The 16392-nt window shown below is 35.7% G+C and overlaps 2 protein-coding genes across 2 annotated transcripts; both read right to left on the reverse strand.

Annotated features, from left to right (window-relative positions):
- On the reverse strand, positions 216-2787 carry LOC109819617 (probable aquaporin PIP1-2). Its single transcript, XM_020385397.1, has 4 exons — positions 2367-2787; positions 1148-1443; positions 605-745; positions 216-516 (listed from the first exon to the last, which is right to left on the reverse strand). The coding sequence occupies exons 1-4, from the start codon at positions 2692-2694 to the stop codon at positions 421-423; spliced, it is 861 nt and encodes a 286-aa protein (XP_020240986.1). The 5' UTR covers positions 2695-2787; the 3' UTR covers positions 216-420.
- Positions 10239-11454, reverse strand: LOC109831151 (adoMet-dependent rRNA methyltransferase spb1-like). Its single transcript, XM_020398490.1, has 5 exons — positions 11369-11454; positions 11191-11286; positions 10800-10956; positions 10643-10704; positions 10239-10461 (listed from the first exon to the last, which is right to left on the reverse strand). The coding sequence occupies exons 1-5, from the start codon at positions 11452-11454 to the stop codon at positions 10371-10373; spliced, it is 492 nt and encodes a 163-aa protein (XP_020254079.1). The 3' UTR covers positions 10239-10370.

Below are 16392 nucleotides of genomic sequence, written 5' to 3' on the forward strand. Positions count from 1 at the left end.
AAACGAACAGGCCATAACCAGAAAAGAATACATAAAGTAGCACACCTCAAAAGATGCATCCATCATTGCGTTGTGATTCCACCGTACATACCACCCACAGCCACATCATCGCTTCTATTTCTTTAAAAAAAAATTCAAAATATAATAAGATAATAGCAACCATGATCCATACTCATAACTTTAGCCAATCAGTTTACTAATCAGAAACGGATGAATAAAGTAGCACGCATCAAAAGTCGGATACCATATAATATTTTATAAAAAGCAGAGGTGAAGGCAATAGAGAAAACAACATCGCACTTCAAGTTCTAAAACTGCCATGGATTACAATAGATAACATAATTAAATTTACACACTCAAGAGAAAAAAGAGGACACAGCAACAAGACACGAGATATTGGGCACTAAAGAGAGTTGTTGATCAAGGCCTGCTCTTGAAAGGGATTGCTCTGATCACAATCTGGTGGTACATAGCAGCGAGTGCAGCTCCAATGAATGGTCCAACCCAGAAAATCCACTGCAAATTTTCATATAAGAAAGTTTGTCAGTACAAACTCAAAATCAAAAAATTTCAAATGTTTCGTTAGAATTTATTTGATCTTTACATGGTCATTCCAAGCATGGTCCTTGTTGTAGATGATTGCAGCTCCGAGACTCCTCGCAGGGTTGATGCCAGTGCCAGTGATGGGGATGGTGGCCAAGTGAACAAGGAAAACAGCAAAACCAATTGGCAATGGAGCAAGAATCTGAACAAACAAGCAAAATTTTCGTCAAATTCCAATAAATTATTTTTACCAAACTATCTTTCCTAGGTAAGTTCGAACATGGCTTTTGACAAATTTGCCCAAATAAATTTCACATATGTTAAGAAAAAAAATCCTAGACTTTCAAACCTTGTAACACAGCTCAAATCTTGATGCACACATCACTATCAGTTCTCTTCGATGCAGCTAGGCTATTTATACATATAGTTCCTATCAGTATGGTTTTGCACCGATAGACAATAGTAATAGTGTTATGTGCGTCAAGATTCATGTTAGGCCAAGCATTTTCATCTCACTAGGCATATTATGTCAAAAACCGTTCCAAGTTCATGTAAAGTTTTGTGAAATTTAACCCCTCAAAGAAGCGGAGGAAAATATACTTACAGGGACATGAGAGTCCCTGGCACTCCTCTTGGCATCAGTAGCAGAGAAGACGGTGTAGACAAGAACGAAGGTGCCCACAATCTCAGCACCCAATCCATCACCCTTGGTGTAGCCGGGGGCCACGACGTTGGCCCCACCGCCCTGAGACTCGTAGAGTCCCTTCTGGTAGCCCTTGACAACACCAGCACCACAAATTGCACCCAGGCACTGCATCACCATGTAGAAGATGGCTCTGGTCAGGGACAGTTTTCTTGCTAAGAACAGGCCAAAGGTCACTGCTGGGTTAATGTGCCCACCTGCAATTGTAGCCAAAAAAAATAAAGTTAGACGCTTGAGGAGTTTGTTTGCTAGAAAATTAAACTCTGCAACTCACAAGGATGTATTGACATCAGAGTTTTAAAAAAAATAAACCAAGTATGCAAGTAAAAAATTTTGATTAAAGAAGAGTTTTATAGAGTTGAGAGTTTAGAGCTAGAGAGTATGATTTTTGTATCTATCAGAAATTTCAGAATTATAAAGATAAGGTAACTAAGATCTGGAACCTTAAGGAATTTCGTTGAGAGTTTTAACTTTTGTAATTTTTAAAAATGAATTCTATGATGAACAAAGAAGGGTTCTTGTTAGATTTTTAAGAAGATAAAGGTTGGATTTTGATTTTTAAAAAAAAGTAAGCAAGTGCAGATAATGAATTAAGCAAAGGATTTCTATCATATAGCTCAAAGCTTTAGCTAGTGTGTGATTTTTGTAATTTAAGATTACGCACAAATATGCCCACCAGCCCATGCAGCAAAAAGTTAAGATCTTGAACCTGAGTATCTGTTAGCAAGAGAGTTTAATTTTCTATAAATGAAATAGGTGATGAACAAAGAAAAGTTCTAGCTGGATTTTGAGAAAATAAACATGAGTTGGATTTTTGAGAAAATAAACATGAGTTATTTTTGAAGATTTTTGAGAAAACAAACACGGGTTATTTTTTAAGACAACTAGACAAGTAAAAGAACTGAATTAATCAAAAGGGTTTTCCTTTCATGGATTCATGGAGCTGAAATATTGTTACTCACAAAAACTGTATAGAAGTAATACAACCAACATTTAAGAAAAGGTAAACATATATAGATCTAGGCAAAAGTATCAAAAATAAGTTATCTAAAGAGCATCTTCAACAAAAAAAATGGAAAAAACTAATAATAAGGAAGAAACAGATGAGAATTTCACTAACCAGAAATTCCAGCAGTACAGTAGACGAGGGCAAAGATCATGCCACCAAAGGCCCAAGCGATCCCTTGAATGCCCACGGTGGAGCACTTGGATGGGGACTTGACAACCCCCATGACAGTGAGAATGGTGATGTAAAGGAACAAGAAGGTAGCCATGAACTCAGCAATCCCTGCTCTGTAGAAAGACCATGACTTGAGCTCCCCAGGCTCAAACAACGGAGCTGGGGGTGGCTCCTTGTAGTCTTTGTCTGTTTGGGCTGAGGTCCCTATGGGTTGCCTCTCTGAGTACTTGTTTGCTCCTACATGAACGTCCTCCTCTTTCCCCTCCATTGTTTTTCTCCCCTCTCTCTCTCTCTCTCTCTCTCTCTCTCTCGAATACAAGAGCTTCCTCTTTTTTCTTTTTTTCTTTTTGGTTGAAGAGTGGGGATTAGAGGTGATGGGGGTGAGAATAAATAGCGGAAAGGAATGGTTTATGTTTCAGAAAAACCCATGTACATTGGGGATTTCGAATATAAAAACTCCCTGAATTTTTATATGAATAAATAGGATACATAAATCACTAGACTATTTGGAAAATCTCCTAATGTCATTAAGTCGCAGAGCTAAAAATCTAAGAACGACTAAGCTGTGGTGTCTTGTTCTCACGTTTTTTAACATATATGAACGTTTCGTTCAAATTTTCTTCACGTACTATGGTTTGTAACAGTAGGCTATAATTCTACATGTGAACATATCATTTATGAGATTTTACAGTAGTTTAGAGTTTCAACTAATTTTGAAAGTATGGAAAGTATTTTCTAATTTATAAAGTTTGTGGAGGCTTTATGCAAAAACCCCTAATTAAAGTCCAGGGGGTTTTGTGAAATTCACCCAAAAAGAAATAAGGGACTAGTGATTAAAGCTAATTTTTAAGATTAGTGAGTACTGATGGAGATTAATTAAAGGGTGTGGGCCAGAGGGGGCTTATCTGTTATGAGACCAGCATGTGGGTTTATTGCCTACTCACATATCAGCGTCAGTTTCTGGTCAGTGTTGGATTTTTTATTAGAAATGTGGAAGAGGATATCATCAATGATTATCTCTGTAGAGTTGTCTAATGAGGTATTTATAGAGCATTTTATTCTTATTCCGATTTAAAATAACATGATCTCTTTTAATGTCTTATTGTTCTTTTGGATATATCAACTTTAAGAGGCACAGCAGGACTTGCGGAGATAAATTTTAATTTTAAAAGATATTTTAAAAGATAGGTTTCTTTTAAATTGACTAGGGTTATAAAGAGCATTATCATCACTCCTTAGCATCTCATTTGGTTAGACATACAGACACACTAGAAGAAGGAATAATAACCTAACCTATTAATAGGAGTTTAAAGGTAAATTAAGAGATGATTAATTAAAATGGCATGATCATGTACAACAAATGTCACTAAATGCGTTAATTATCAGAAGCCATAAGATTATAATTGATGAAAATATTCAGGTTCTTAATGACGTTGAGAAATAATATACTCTGATTTTACTCTTATTCATAGGAAAATATCCAAAAAAAAATAAACTAATTCATTGTAAGTATATGCACCTATATACAACTGGGTCTGCAGCTTTATCTATTTTTGTCGTGACAAAAGTTTAGGCACATTAAAAAGTCAGACAAGAAAATTAACAGAAAAATTACTTTATGTTGTCCATATCCAGCTATGCATGCTGGGGACCAAATCATCCTATTCTAGCACAAAGAAAAACAAGAAAGCTAAAAAAAATCCAACGGTTAATGAGAAAAAAAAAAGTTTACAGTAAATTTTTGGACGGCAATTTGGTAGTATCTAACAGAGAGATGACTGCTGTAGAAAGCGGAAAGCTTGGGTGGAGTACACTTTTGACTCGTCAATTGTGAAAAAGGAGGATGGAGGGTGCTTCACGAAACAGCCAACGGCTACTTTCTCCAATAAAGAGTTACACAATTGCCCCTAGCAATTCCAACAATAACCTGGTTTCAAGTGAAAAAAAAAAAAAACTTCTAGATTTTATATCATGAGAGTGAAAAATTGCAGTGTCCACGAGACTTATGAGATGGTAAAAGAACAACAGAGTTTTTTTCTGGTTTTTGGACTGGCTTTTATGGGATCTATTTAAGGTTTATCTCTTTCGTTAAGTTAACTAATTATTATCTTATATTTTTAGATGTTTTTAATCAAATTATCTTAGGTTTATTTACAGTCTTCCTTGCTTTACTAATTATAATGTTATCACGGTGAAAAGCATGAGGTGATGGTTAAACCAAGAGAAAAAAGGCCCTATGAAAATAGAAAACACAAAAAAAACATTCTAAAAATCTGATATTTAAAAACAACAAAATTTATAAAAAAACATTCTAAGAATTTGAAATTACAAAATATACCCCAAAAAGTTTAAACAACCCCCAAAAATCTAACATTCACAAACTCTTGAAAAGCCAAAAGTTGCAAAAAAACACCCAAAAATTTTTAAAATACAAGAGCACCCCAAAAACTTATAAAATTACAAGCAAGCCCGTGAGAATCTTAAATCTATAAAAGACCATGAAAATCCAAATTTACAAAGAACACATTAAAACTTTCCAAAATTGCACAACACCCCCCCAAAAAGAATTACAAACAACTCTAATAATTTTCTAAAATTTCAGGGTGTTTTTTGGCAACTTTTGAAAATTTTCAAGGCTCATTTGCCATTTTCATATTTTCAACGGTTCGTAAATTTCTAGTTTCAAGATGGTTTTGTAATTTATTTTTTTGTGTTTTTTTACAATTTTAAAAATTTTAGTAGTTATTTTTTAATTTTAGATTTTCACGAGTGTTTTACAATTTTTTAATTTATTTCAAAGTGTTTTTTGTAAATTTTATACTTTTTAGGAGTTGGTTGAAAATTTTAGTACACCCCCACCAAATAGCTAGAAGAGTGCCCAATATTATCTTTCATGTGACATGCCCATTTATTTCTTGAACTTTCTCCTCAATTCTACCCATCACAATCTAGTTAATATTGACACGTGTAGTATTGTAAAGGCACAAATATTCTGTGAGAAGATGATAAATGGACACTAAATTTTATATTTACATAAGAATTCTTATTAAATTTAAATTATTTATAATGAAAAAATTCTAATAGTTAAATATTTAGTAAATTATTATTAGATTATAATTATCTATACTTTAATAAAAGCTCATAATCATGTATTTAAATATAGAAATATATTCATCAAAGAATCCTTATTAAATTAGAATTATAATAACTAGAAAATTCTACTAATGAAATATTTTGTAATCTTTATTAGATTATAACTATCCGTATTTAAGTATAGATTAAAGAAAAAACTCATGTAGACAAATTGGTGGTTTATTTCTAACTAAATGGGTTGATTTTTTAAAAAAATCAATCATTTTATATTATGAAATAACATCCAGAGGCTTAGTGACAAATTTGTAAAAGATTGGGAGGGTGTTGTGAGAAATGCCATAGAGAGCGTTTCTCCAACTTTTATAGTAGAATGTGGTTATTTATAATATGTAAATTTAAGGGGGTTTTATTAAATTAAAATAGTGGTGATGGGGTGATGAGATATTCACCGTGGAAGACTCGCGGACAAAAAACTTATTAGGGCATCTCCAACAGCTTCTCCAAAATTTTCTTCAAAATGGGGAAGCAAAAGTCATTTTCCCCAACTAATTTTTACACCAACTCCAACAGCTTCCCCATTTTGAAGAATCTCTTTTTTCCTCCAAAAATTTGGAGAATACTGCAGATTTGAGATAGTTTCACTATTTTTTCTCCTTCATCCCTATTTTGGGGAATGATACGGGGAATCTGTTGGACCAAAAACCTAACTAAATTCTCCAAAAGTAAAAAATAAGAAAGCTGTTGGAGATGCTCTTAAAAGTTGTCGTACGTAATCATAATTAAACTAAATGATATAATCAAAATCAAGGCTTACACCAACTCCTTAAAAAAACGTGCCAATGATAGGACACAACTGGCCTTCCACGCCCACGAGCCCACAAGCCAGCCCAAAAAGGCAAAGCTACCGACCAAACCCCCTAATAAAACAACAGACATAAAATAAAATAAAATAAAAACCCATAGAATTCTACTTAAAATTTGACACCTCACTGTCTCAACCGCCAAAAGCTCATCGGCCACGGAATTGGGTCCACGTGAATCGAGCGTGGCCGGCTGGCCTTTGTCATGGCGACCGTGTGGCTAAAAATTTAGTCTCGGCAATTGAAAATGTGATTTGATGAGGTACACATTATATGAGTAGTTTTAATAAATCCATGCGAGGGGGATGCGGCATTTGTTTTTGACTTCTGTGGCAATTTTGGGGGATTTGATGTGACCAGAACACTCTGAAGCGTAAATTTTTACGAGACTTACATAAATGCGTTCGACGACCCACGGGAAACTGGGCGAGGATTAGGTATTAGCCTAATTTTTATTCTAAACTAATTTTAATTTGAACAGAAGATAAAAAGAGAAATTTTGGGCTATAAAAACTTTATTGATTGTGGTCTTTTTTTGCCAAAAGGGGGAAAAAGAGAAAAAAACTGCACCAAGAATGAGCGTGTTCCAGTTTTAAAGAATAAAATTTTGTTTTAAACCCATTTCAACTTTTTTTTACCGGAATCGACCGACTCCCTTTGCCGAGAAGTGGGTCGATTCCGCTAAATAAAAAAAAGTCGGTCGGTTTGTAAAATAAAAAGGTGGAATGGGTTTAAATCAAAAAATTCTTCAGTTTTAAAATTAAGGTTGACGTATATATCCATAGGTTGTGCGGATGTTTTTGTACGTAGTGTCTAGATTTTTTTGTGGTTTTTTTGCTTTTAAGTCCGAAGTTTGCTCTCATTTATCACAAAGCCCATCTAGTTCTTATACGTTCCGATAAACCCACTGTACAAAGTTTGTTTACCATTAAACCTAAAATATAGACTACCAAGTGTATAGCTGCATATGGTGGGGTGTATAACTACTTACTATCAGATGTATAGCTACATAATATATGGTATACAGTTACATTCTTTGGATATATAGCTGCATACCATATTGTATACAAGCTATACATTTTGGACTCTCTATTTCGGGTTTAAAACGTAAACAAACTTTGTGTTTTGGGTTTATTGGAACATATAGAACCAGGTGGATTTTTTTGATAAAACTTTTGGTCTGTAAGCACGAGCCAGAGCATACCCAAAAAAAAAATGTAAATTGAGGGAATAAGTGTATTATTTGTAACTTATCCTTTGCGAAAAAGGATTATTTGCAAATGACTTATTATCTATTAAGTGGGAAGAAAGGATTATTTGCAACTTATCCTATATATGTAAGATGCCAAGCAGGGATGATAAATTGCTAATAACCAAATTGAGAGAATAAGTGCTATTGAAGGGACTTATCTAAAACAAAAGTTATTCATGACGATATAGATGAAGAGGTTATCTATAACTTATTTTGTTTCAAACATTTGTTTAATTCTTTCAACACATATAATATTCCTTCATCATACATATAACAGTTAGAGCAAATGCATTTGTTTATAGAGGTGTTTGCAGCAACAATTCCAAGCGCTGCCCTTAATTTTATAAGGAACAAGGCCTTATACAAGTTGTTATCTCTCCCATATTATTAATTAATGACTTTTCTCGAAGGGTTTCACATCGCAATCTCCATTGTCAAAATTACTTAAAAGTTAAAACTAAAACAGAACAAATATTTCTATAGTTATATTTTAGGAGATAAATATAAGGGAAAATTGCTTTTAGCCCTCAATTCCTTTACAAGTATCCCCGCACCCAAAGACTTTTTCAATGATCCCTAAGCCCTCACAACAGTATCTCACATTCCTTTAGCCCTCAAAACCCTTCTCGACGTGACCCGATGTTTAAAAACAAATTACTTTTCCCAAAATGCCCTTTGATTTAACCGCCTCACACTTATCAATACTACTCATCGTCGATCGTGCCATCTCATTTCTCTTCTGTCCAAGCGAACCAACCATCCCCATTGCAAAACCCTAACCCTAAATCAACCCACTCCAGAGCTTAACCTGGTCGAAAAAATGGCCTCCAAGTCAACTCCCAAAGCAATCGTCCATGTCGAAATTAGCGAAGACGACGACACGTCACAGTACATCGTCTCAAAAAGATTCGAACGTAGCAGAGTAGACTGAAGCTGGCACATCAATTGCTGATGTTCTAGAGGACATCATAGCCAGTCATTCTCACCCTCACAAGTCCAGCTCAATCCAAAAAGCCAGTCTAGCACACAGATCTAGAGGGCAGCACCGGCACCGACGATGCCTCTAGAGCGCTTGTGGATCTACAAAGAGGACCTAAAGAGACGCATACGACATCACACAAAAAGTAATTTTTATAGTAAAATTTAGTTGTTTATGATGTTGCATGTTGTGTTAATTGTGAATGTTACTATTAAGTTATGAATGTTAGCTTGTAGTTGTCAAGGAACTTCATTAATTATTAAGGTTATGCATTAGTTGTTAAGGTTATGGATCCGTTGTGAATATTATTGTTCAGTTGTTAAGGTTAAGCGTTAGTTGTTAAGGTTATGAGCCTGTTGTAAATGTTATTGTTGACATGCGACTGTTAGTTGTGAAGGTTACTGTTGATGGGTGGCTGTTAGTTGTGGAGGTTACCGTTGACTTGTGGCTATTAGCTATGAATATTACTGTTAACTTTTGACATGTTAGTTGTTAGGGTTATGCTTTTATTGTTAAGATTATTGATTGGTTGTTGAGGTTAGGCTTTGGTTATGAAGCTTATGGATTTACAATTTCTTTATCAAGTTTACAACATAATTGTTATGGTTACAGATTATTTTCAAACTAATTATGTCTTGTGGTTTTGCTTTGTAGACAAAAGGCAAAGTCCCCATAAGAGTTGCAGCCTACTTCTAGCTGTACTGCGTACTATGAATTCATACATACTTTAGTGCAGCATATGGGGCAAAGGCACTGGGAGACCTACAAAAATAGTGTATTCAGACACTACATTTATTTTGGCCGATTTTCCCACTTTTGAGCACATGCTGAGATAGTGGGACGAGAAAAAGATGAAATTTATCTTCACTGATACAAAAACTAGAGAAGACATCGAGTACTCATTCAATCTTGATTGAGTAATGAGCCATACATGGTTCTCCAATGAGGGGGACCTTGTTGGCCCAAACCGAGATAGGAAAAATCAAATTTTGTCAATGTTTTTTACCAAACCTGAGGGTGACAACAGAGCTCCTCCTCCAGCACCCACCAGACGCCATGTTGAGGATCTACTCACAAAGCTTGTACAATCAATTGATCATCAAGATGTGAAAAACTTTGTCCTGCTACAGATCCTCTATCAGCTAACACTACTAAATAATGAGGTATCCTAGACGAAAAATTCTGTCTAGGATACCCAGAATTCTGTCTAGGATGCGTATCCTAGACGGAATTCCGTCTAGAATACGCGTCTAGTATGTTTCCGTCTAGAATGTAGTATTCTAGACGAAAATTCCGTCTAAAATACATCCTAGACGGATTATTCTAGACGGAATTCAAAACCGTTTAGAATACATCCTAGATGGAGTATTCTAGACGGAATTTCTATCTAGAACACTACATCGTAGACGAAATTTTTTTTCGTCTAGGATGTTTTTTAATTTTTTTCATAAAAAAAGCATCCTAGACGGAATTTGAGCATCCTAGACGGAATTTCCGTTTAGGATGCTATGCTACAGTAGTTTTTTTTTTTTTTTTTTGAGTGAACCTAATCAGTGGATACCAAGAACAATATCCATCGCAAGCAAAAATCCTTAATGTGAACAACATCCATCGCAAGGGGGGAAAAATCCTTTGTATGAGCATATATATTAATAGAACAACATCCATCGCAAACAAAAATTATTCCAAATTATTCACTGATAGAAGAAACCTATTTACAGACCAACTCAAAAATTGTTCACTTAAATAAAAAGATTACATTAAAACATACTACATGGATAGGCATCATTCAAGTAAATTTCCGACGGGTTTCGATTGATAAGTTTTTGAGATTCTTGCAACATCGTGTCCCTGCAATTTTTAGGGAATGTAAGCAAAACAATATACTGTAACAGACCAAGAAAAAAAGCATGTCAATTGTATGAACTGGAATACCCTCCCCAACACTGAAGTATAATATATCTCCGGAAATTATAGACCACTTCCGCAATAAAGAAGGAACAATAAAATCACAGAAGAATAAAAAACTTACTTCAAGAGTTGCTTAAAGCCATGTTTATCCAGGACATATAAATCCTCGCATAAAGATTTAATCTGAAAAACAAGCAAGAAAATCAAAATGTGAGGGAAGACATGCACTGCTAACAAACTATCTCCTACCAACAACAATAATAAAGGACATGTGATACCTCCTCTGTTGTTAATTCATTATCTTTAATAGATGAACAAGCTGGATCTTCAAAAGATAATTGACCAACAGAACCAAGAATATTGAGAGGGTTCTCGGACCAAATAAAATATGAAACTAAACCGACCTTCAACAAGGTAGTCACTCCGTCCTCATATCTAGATAGAATGTAAGGAAACAAAATATCAGCCAACTGCATCTCAGATTCGTAAACGCCAGGAAAGCAACAAACATGTATTATACTAGAAAATTATTTTCTCAAGGACCATAAGAAAAAGCATGAAGCATGTTTGTACTTCTAGAGCATTATTTTTTAGTGTAAGTCTTTTGATGACTTTAATCTGTTGCATACGAAATAAAATTAGTTCTCTTACAGCCCTTATGTACCATACCTTAATTTTTCCGAAGTTGGTGTATTAGCTAGTTTTAATCCGTATAAAATTGCACTGGTTAGTTTGTGAGAAACAGAGTAATATACCATGCCTGCTCTATATTAATAAATCTGTTATAACCAAGAAATTGATTCACAAGACCATGTTAATGTTACCAAGAAATCAAAGACAAACTCACCTTCTGATTCTTGGAACATCACCAACAAGACACAGCTTGCTCGAGATCGTCGCCTGCTCGATTGTAAACTGAGTAAACCCCGACATCGAGTCCATAAAGAACTCTATCGATATCGTTTGATTTTATTACCTTTTCTTAATACATTTATCTTCATGCAGAGAGAAGATGTCATAATTTGTAATATTACATCCAAGCTGACCCCTCAATCTAATTTTACACCAATGAACTATGATTTTCAAGTAAGCAAGTTCCATCTTAGTACAATGCATCTAATTGCGAAAATAATAAACTGCCACAAAAACATAATCATGTGCCTGTCAATCGTGTAAAAACTAAATGAAGCGAGCTTCCTAAATATACCATGATTATTTTTTCACAAAAAACTTTTTTATACAGAAAAATAAATGAGAACTATTAAAATATAAACAATCAATGGCACACACAAAAATCTTAAGAACGAAAATTTTTGGTGCATAGCTGAATACAACTCACCATCTGGATCAAAGAACACTTGCTTCGTTTTTCCATCAGGCTGCGTCTTCTCAAATGTATTAATCACTTTCTCCTGAAATTTCCCCCTAAAATAACTTGATGTCATACAAATTACGATCACCATCATCTAAAAAAGTAATTAAAAAAATCACCTTCAGGGTTTTGACGAAATATTCATAATTGGAAACGCCAAAAGAAAGGTGATGACCCCTCGAGATCGCCTTAGGATCAATATCCCCCACAGACTGAGGCGCGCTGTACGGGCTCTCTGGAAGCTTCGACCGTGGGTCCCGCCCGATCAGATGGAGGGCAAAAGGCGGGAGTTGAGCTAAATAACCTCGAAGTCGCCGAATTTAGGCGTCTCAGCCTCTAGAGGGCCGAAGGAGGAGGCGTGGGTCAGGGTTAGGGTTTCGGTGGAGAGGGAGAAGGGGATCGGGGAGAAGGTGGAGGGGTCGATGGCGGAGGAGAGGGTCAAGGAGCGGAGGTCGAGGGTGAGGTCGCCGGAGAAGGGGGAGGAGAGGCTGTAGAGGGCGGAGGAGTGGAGGGCTGAGGTCGGGAAGGAGAAGTAGAAGGGGGAGGATTTTGGGCTGAAACTTTGGGGGCGATTTTGATTTTAGGGGGAGGGGAATTGCGTTTTTTAATCTGAGCCTAAACATTCTAGACGGAAATTTCTGTTTAGGATGTATCCTAGACGGGATAACTGATTATATTAAAAAAAATTAAAAATACAAGAACCATCTAGAATATTATTTTAGACGGAAATTTTCGTCTAGAATGATTTATCCTAGACGGAATATTCTAGACGGAAATTTTTCGTCTAGTTTAATATCAAACTAGACGAAAAATTTTCCGTCTAGAATACACGATTTTTTACTAGTATGAGCATGATCTAGTGTCCAAACAGTGTTCTTAACATATCAAGGCATTTGTTCAACTATGTTGACAGCATCGAATAGGCAAATAACACTGCTTGGGGGACCTATATATCTAGTGAGACAATTGATGCTATTGAAAAGACATTGAATGGTCGTAGACTAGGAAAGAAGATTGTATATCTGCAAAAGTGTACCCAGCTTGTTTGTGTAAGTATTCCTACTTTTTATTGTTTAGAGCAATGAGTAAATTTTATGCGTTATTGATTGTGAAGGTTAGGGTTTAGTTCTTAAGTATAGTTGGTAGTTGTTTTGTATACAAGTTTGTTGTTAAGGTTACGGTTTTATTGTTATGATTGTTTATTTATTGTTAATGTTACAGATTGATTGTTAAGGTTACAGATTGGTCGTTAAGATTACGAGTTTGCTATTAATGTTGCGGATTTATTGTTTAGGTTACAAGGTAATTATTAATGTTAGGATTTGTTGTTATGGTTGCTTATTTATTTTTAAGGTAAAAGGGTGGTTATTAAGATTCTATTTTTTTCATGTGCATCTATGATACTATGAACTTACTAGCATTAAGGGGACAGTATTGGGAAGTATGTCGCGGCCTCCCCTCACAAATTGGGTAAAACTAGGAAATGTTGTGGGATCCCTAAGATTTGCCACTGTTGTAACTAAAGCAAGGCAAGCTACTATAAAGCTTTCACAGTTCCGGGGCCAAGTTCAAAGTCTTGAGGGAGGTTTGCGGGAGAAGGGGCAAGAGAAGGAGAAAGAGAAGAAGAAAAAAGAATAAAAGAAGAAAGATATATATATATATATATATATCGTATATATATATATATATTATATATATATTATATATATATATATATATATATATATAATATATGAGAGAGGAGAGAGAGAGAGAGAGAGAGATTAAGTGGTATCCTTGTCATAGGAGGGATTCCTCCTTGACGGCCTCTAAAATCACATGATTGAGCGATATTATGGATGATCCGCTATGTTGAACTTGATCTGCATATTCTAAAACCCCAAACACAAGTTGGGGGTGAATCCGTGCGTCGTTTGCCCCCTCCATCGAGCCATGTGAAAAGTTCTATTCATTCAAAACCGTTAAAATTTGATACGAGTGGATGAGGGTCAAACGACGATGGGTTCACCCCAAACTTATTGTGTTGGGGTTGTTAGAATATGTAGATCAAGTTTAACGGAACGGATCAATTCATAATGTCGCTCAATCATGTGATTTTAGAGGCAGTCAATGAGGAAATCCCGCCTCATATGACAGTGATACACATTAATCTCATATATATATATATATATAAATATATATATATATATATATAATATATATATAGAGAGAGAGAGAGAGAGAGAGGAGAGAGAGAGAGAGAGAATGGGTATATTGGTACCAGGATCCTTGGTAGTGATGTGGACACATCTTGTCCATACATCACACCTTGAAGATGGAGCCTCACCCCACTCCAAGGTGTGATGTATGGACAAGATGTGTCCACATCACTACCAAGGATCCTTGGCCCAAGTATACCCATATTCCTCATATATATATATATATATATATATATATATATATATATATAGAGAGAGAGAGAGAGAGAGAGAGAGAGAAGGAGAAGAATAAGGAATCGACTGCAAGAGACACCGATAGGGCACGTGGCCCAAGACAACCTCTTCCCAAAAGAAAAGGAGATCAGAAGATAATAACATTCTTGAAGGATGAGTAAGCATTGCAATAATTATGAATAATAAATGTCTTGTTAATGGTGTCTATTAGTTTTTAATTATTATTTTTAATAATACTCTATCTATCTATTGCATAGACTATACCACATAATATTGATGAAGCGGTTGAGCAGCACAATGAGGTAGTTGATCAAATGGAATTGTCTCAGCAAGTGAGCTATTAGAAGAGGATCGCGATAATGATTCAAAAATTACGTCACGACAATGAGAAGAAATTCAAAGATCAGATTGCTGCCGACCGACTAGAGATAACTTCTTTATCTGTAAAAGTGGCTTCTCTGTCTGCACAAGTGAGAAGGCTGAGAGATGAGCTGAGCAATGCACGATGCAGCAGCCTCACTATATACAACAATAAGATGCTGACAGGAGAGGTGTCCAGACCAACGATGGAGCTGCAAACTTTTACATGTTAGATCCATTTTTTATTACTTGAGAATTATATTGCATAGTTATTAAAATTACAAATTAGTTGTTAATGTTAGAGATTGATTGTTAGGATTACGGATTGGTTGTTAATGTTAGGGATTTGTTGTTAAGGTTAGAGATTGATTGTTAAGTATATGGATTGAATGTTAAGTATATGGATAGGTGTACGTGCGTAAAATTGGTTCTCAATAGAGATTTGTATTGATAAGAATGACTTATTACAAATTAAGAATTAAAATTACAACACAAGCCGAGAGAAGGCTCTCCTTTTTTAGCATGGGTTCTTCGGTAGCGATAGGATATCTCCCCCGAATGCTTGCGTTGAGTTTGCTTCTCTTGGATGATCCGATCGAAGTTACGATTGAGCTTTAGTATACAATAGAAGCTCTGATGTGATTGAGTTCGATAAATACCCGAGCTTGATGAGTATCAAGGTTGAATGCTTGGAGAAGGCTAATATGCAAGAGTTTACAAAAGAGCCAAGAGTCTCAAATCTGAGAGTTCAGATTGAGTCTACTTCAACAATTCAGGCGAAAAGCTAGGAAAGTTCCACCAAGCAAGCCAATGAAGACCTCTATTTGAAGAGTCTTGGAAATGCCAAGCTTCTCTATCCAATTTGTAAGTTGAACCAGCCGAACCCCTTTCATGTTGGCAAATGGGTCCTATAAATAGGCAATGGATGACATGAGCCATCCCTTGATTTGTAGGATGTGACCACTAATAGGAGTAAGGAGTAACATACTTCCCCTATAGCTAGGAGATGTGACCACTATAGGGGTGATAGGAGTCATGCCTCATTACCCAAGATGTGGGAAGTGGGTAGGCCCACTCCCACAAGCAAGCAACCACTTGCACTGTTAAGGCGAGACTGACAGGCTTGTGGGCGAGCTTGAGAGCTACTTGAACGTTCATTATCAATTGAAATATTAAACTTTTTTTTCCTTTCGGATATGAATTTCAGTGAAAGAGATTACAATGGTAGTTTAAGCATTTGGGACGCTTGATATTTCAAGCTATTGATTTCTATAGACTTGTTGATAACTACGAAGACACACTCACCCTCTTCGTTGCATTTTATGTTTGTAACCATAAAAAGAAGGGATCCATCCGTCAATTTAAAGAAGAGTAGTTGAAGAATCAAAGAGGATTTATTGTGGAGAACTAAGTGGCCGAGAGAGAGTGGTTGGGGTAAGCAAAGGAGGGAGGAGATGAATTTACTGCGGGGGAGGAAAGGAAATTGTTAGAATTTGGAGGGAAATTGTGTTTTTTCCTCCAAATTCACTTTCTAATCAACATTTAATGCCTACAGTATTGCTGTTCACTCTCCGATAATCGGCTTGATAGAGTGACCTATTGTTTGAGGGCATTTTGGCAAAAGATTTTTTTTTTAAACATTGGGTCACGTGGGGAAGGGTTTGGGGGCTAAAGGAATGTGAGATACTATTGTGAGGAGTTGGGATC

Source organism: Asparagus officinalis, chromosome 1, assembly GCF_001876935.1.
Source record: "Asparagus officinalis chromosome 1, Aspof.V1, whole genome shotgun sequence".
NCBI classification, from domain to species: domain Eukaryota; kingdom Viridiplantae; phylum Streptophyta; class Magnoliopsida; order Asparagales; family Asparagaceae; genus Asparagus; species Asparagus officinalis.